Below are 4,342 nucleotides of genomic sequence, written 5' to 3'. Positions count from 1 at the left end.
GCGGTTAGACATAGATCACCGCGGTGGAGCCGGCCCTGCAACGGCCCAACCATGTCTGCTCATGCACTGCCCCGCAAACTCCAACCGGTTTAATGTCATGCATCCTCAATGAGATTTAAAATGGACTACTGTTTGTGTCTACTCACGACGGTGCTGAATACGGTGTACATAGCCCCAGGGCGAATCTCATGCAGTATATGAAATGGTTTCGTGTATTCATCACTCAGCTCTCGTCCATCTGAAGCCTAGACTATGGTCGGAAGCGATCGGGAACCCGCCTCGATCGAGGCGATCGACGAATAAGAGATGAGCTTGAGACCTGAAGACGGTCTGAACGCCGGGTAGGTGGGGTTGACCGAAGCTGTGGAGGTGTTGTTGGAACCCTTGTTTCTTCTACAAGTGTGTATGTGGCATCGAGAGGTGTTTCTGCTGTCGACTCGGCAGTAGTATTTTCAACAGCGGATGAGCGTAAGAGAGCACTGAACGATCCATGACATCGACTGTATCTGTATTAGTGAATGAACCGGGTAACAGAGGGTGATGGGATACGTACTGTGGCGGGCAAGAGGTGTTATTTCCCGGTAATCGATGGGCGAGCCATCCCTCCATACACCCCAAATGAACCACCCCCTTACATGTATCGCATTGTAACATGGCACATTCATCGTTGTCTCCCTCGAGGCAAATTGAACACTTCTCACCATCTGGACAGCGCTCTTGGCCGACGGCGTGAATGTGAAGGTAGTGCACTCCACCGTATTCATTGTGGATGGACAGAATGGCTGGATCATCCGATGAAACATTCCAGGGCACCCGATCCGTTGTGAGCATGTCTAGTGTGACATCTCGACCAGGGGGCCGAGATACCTCTAGCCATGTGGAGGCTGGAAGCCTTGAGAAAGCCTCGTCAACACCCCATAATGGAGCAAGCTCATCTGATTCCAAGACTGTGCTGGCTGATACCTGTTGGGGTACGTCGATTTCTACCCCGGTAATTTGCGGAAATCGATGGCGCGGGGAGATTTGTGCATCGGCCTGATTACGAACGGCCGCATCGAACCATTGCTGTTTGATATCATCGTGCTGACGTACTCGATGCCACTTTTTGCAGAGGAAGAAGGATACAAGGTCGCTAAGCTGGGAGTCAAGTGTAGAAAGATTGAATGGGCTTCGTGCAAGGTTGTCCAACTTGTGCCGACCTTCTTTCAGGGTCTCTTTCTTCACAATCAACTGGCAAGCGTCTCCTTTCTTGGTAATGCCACAGCACGTCTTATTTTCCCTAAGGGGCCCCATCTGACAGATAGTCAAGGGGTCCCAAAGCCACTGGGAGTCTGACATCTTGAGCGTAGTACGTGGGTGAGAGGCGAGGAATGTATCAAGGCGGTGGTGGCGACTGAAAGACAAACTGCTAAAGAGTAATCTGAGCATTTATAGTAATCCTTCTCTGCTACCAGAATTTGTTACGCATGAGATTGTGTAGTGACATGGGTGGCAATAATCAAAAGGTCCTTGGCTTGCAGGGCAGATGTTTGAGCTCCCAGAAGTACTCCGTCTCCTGGGACCTGAATATGTGTTCCTGGAAACCGGATGGGTGCTCCCAGGAAGGGCATGGGTATTCCTGGGAGCTCAGGGACTCCCAGGAACCCATACATGAGTCCCAGGAACCAGAATTCCGTTCCCAGGCAGCTAGCAGCCTTTAGCCGTTGGTAAAAGTGCACACCTATTGGCTACATGAATGCTTACACAACATTGGTCTCTACATCCGGGTCGGTAAAACGTCCTCAGGTAACCTCGGGTTCCTAGGAACAAGTACCGCTTTCCTAGGAGACATGAAAGGCGTTCAGCACGTGCAGCGTAGAAGCTCCGATCGTAGAGACGAACACCAAAAGTCGTTGGAGCTCTTCAGTCTCACTAGACGCTTGGACCGTCCGTGAGAGTTCCACTGAGCGTTTTATTAATATAAAAGATGTGTCCTCGAAGATCTACGAGCCTCCTCGCTTGCTCTGTTTTCAAATCTTTCTTCTCTTTGGTGTGCGTTGTACCTAAATTCACATCCTCTTGTCTGTCCACCAATATGGATTGGAGCTCTGACTATCTTCAGTCAATCCTCGGCCAAATTATTGGCGATCCCACTCATCGTTTGGGGTGCCGATGGGTTGACGATAATGGAGTCTGTTGCCAAAATCCCGTGTCCAAGGATTCACGGATAAATGGAGCGATATGCCTCAAGATGTTCCAAGATCTCCCTACCGGTCACCCACCTAAAACGAGACTCTCAGAGGCTGCAAGGTACATGCTATGTCCAGAATGCAGGCGTCATTCCTCCCGACCCAGAAAGTGCGCCCAAAGATGGATGGATCGGTTGTATGCCCAAGCCAGTCAAATGGAGGAAACCACTCAAACCCAGAAGGATGGGCACTGGTCCGTTTCGCTAGCACAACACTGGCCAACTAGTCTCTCCTACGAAATCGGCACAACGGGTACATTTCGACGCCTAGATCCTGACGATCGGTTCTTATGAACCGCAAGGAGGTGACGGCAACCTTTCGATGAGGAACACAAAAACACTCTCGATGCAATCTGAGAGCCAGCTGGTCGCTCCGTGAGATCTTGGAGATCACACAAAAATTTCATTACAACCATCTTGCCTGTAAATACATTATTTTCCAGCCAGCCGCCCCAGCCATAAACCAAACCAAATCATGAAATGATCCTCTTTGCTGACCCCTATCGGCTTTTTTTGACCTGGATCCCTGATTCACACCAACGGCGGCCCGGTTTGCTGGCTTATTGAGGAGCAGCCACTTCACCTTCACATTACTAGCCCTTTACTATATTTGATTTAGTATTGATGTAAGAAGAGAATGTTCATATTGGACTGCATACCGAGCTCATGGCTGTCTGGATGCGTCTTCTGTCTCTGGAACTCCTTAGATAGTAACTCTGGCGATGGAGCTGCCGATCGTCGAATGCGGTCCCATTCAAATGCAGCTTCAAGGGAATCAGAAGTAGATTCAGCACGGGGTAGCGAGTTGGCGATGCTAGACTGGGAAAAATCGTCTCCCAGAATATGTTGAAGCTTCCGCGTCATCTTCTGGGCACGACAGAAAATCAGTTGAGTTTCCATAATCAGAACAAACTGAAATGTAAATGTGACTCTCTTAAGGGAAGAAGTGCTGTAAACCGAATTAAGGAGATGACAGCATATATATGTGCCAACGTAGAGACAAACCCATTTCAAGTACCATAGCAAACTGAATCTAATATATACATGTAATGATAACCGTTCTGCACGAACAAGCTGTAAACAATCTTGGTCACTCCGCACACAGAGACCAATGTACATGATCAAGAGACGATGCCCGGTGAACCATCGTTAAGCCATGACTTAGCTGCACTGTTCCGCAGCCTTCTCGCTGCCACTTTCCGAGTCACCACCGGAATTCTCACCGCTATTGCCCAACTCCTGTGCTTCCAATTGCTTCAACAGCACATCAAGCATTACCTTTGTTGACTCCGGCTCTTGGCCGGATTGGTTGGCACCGCGCTCCTTCAGCCAATGATCCACCACGCCTCCTAGTTTCTGGCTGAGTTCAAAGAAGATATCCGCTAGTCTGGATACATGCTCCAACTCCTCAGTCGCCTGCTTCTCGGCAGCCTTGGAAGCGCTTAATTCCTGTTCAAGTTTGGACTGGGCTCGTTCTGCCCGGACTGCTCGAATGTCGAGCCTCGCGAGAATTCGGAGATATTCCTATCTTGGAATTAGACGCGGCTTCAGAAAGGGGTTTATTTGCCTACCGAGGAATCCATTCTGTCAAGTACAAGATAGGTACTGAGTAACCAGCGGATGGGCTTGATGCAAGTAGCAGGAAGCTTGTTCGAGCAACTGAGGATATTGTGCACGTATTTATAGCTCTACATCAGTAGCCAGCCTCCAGGTAGAGAATTGGACTTCCAATAGACTCACTTCTCGCAGGCCATGAACGGTCCGTTTCAGCTCTCTTGACCGTATATGGTTAACCGGTCCAATTTTGAAACGACGACTGCGAGAGCCCGAGAACATTTGTGCAATGCACAACCTGACCCAGTGCCTTATGTACTGCCACTGGGGATCATATAAACCTTCTCGTGCTCTTCCGACCTAAGGCCTGCGTATGTATTGCATCAAACCACGTCTCGGCTTGAACGAAAACAGCGAAGATCGGAATAGTAAATCGTAGTTATCTGTCGTCCAATGCGTGGAGTCTGTGGCTCCAGTCCTCCATCCCACAAGACGATTGCCCGGTGAATTGGATAACCCTGATCTCTCGGAGTTCATCAGTGGAGCACAAGCAAACAGGCA

General features: G+C 49.5%; 2 protein-coding genes across 2 annotated transcripts; both read right to left on the bottom strand.

Annotated features, from left to right (window-relative positions):
- Positions 1–702: 702 nt before the first annotated feature.
- On the bottom strand, positions 703–3,091 carry PENARI_c175G11100 (uncharacterized protein; the record flags this gene model as incomplete). Its single annotated transcript, XM_022638085.1, has 3 exons — positions 703–1,408; positions 1,465–1,720; positions 2,887–3,091. Coding segments are annotated over 3 exons (1,167 nt in total), but the record flags the coding sequence as incomplete, so codon positions are not given.
- Positions 3,092–3,388: 297 nt separating this feature from the next.
- On the bottom strand, positions 3,389–4,063 carry PENARI_c175G08541 (uncharacterized protein; the record flags this gene model as incomplete). Its single annotated transcript, XM_022638084.1, has 3 exons — positions 3,389–3,751; positions 3,823–3,915; positions 3,968–4,063. 3 exons carry the CDS (start codon positions 4,061–4,063, stop codon positions 3,389–3,391), a joined length of 552 nt encoding a protein of 183 aa, XP_022482060.1.
- Between the last annotated feature and the right edge of the window lie 279 nt (positions 4,064–4,342).

The sequence above is a fragment of the Penicillium arizonense genome, assembly GCF_001773325.1.
Source record: "Penicillium arizonense strain CBS 141311 chromosome Unknown PENARI_contig175, whole genome shotgun sequence".
Classification (NCBI taxonomy): Eukaryota; Fungi; Ascomycota; class Eurotiomycetes; order Eurotiales; family Aspergillaceae; genus Penicillium; species Penicillium arizonense.
This window is presented reverse-complemented; position numbering and strand designations above follow the sequence as displayed.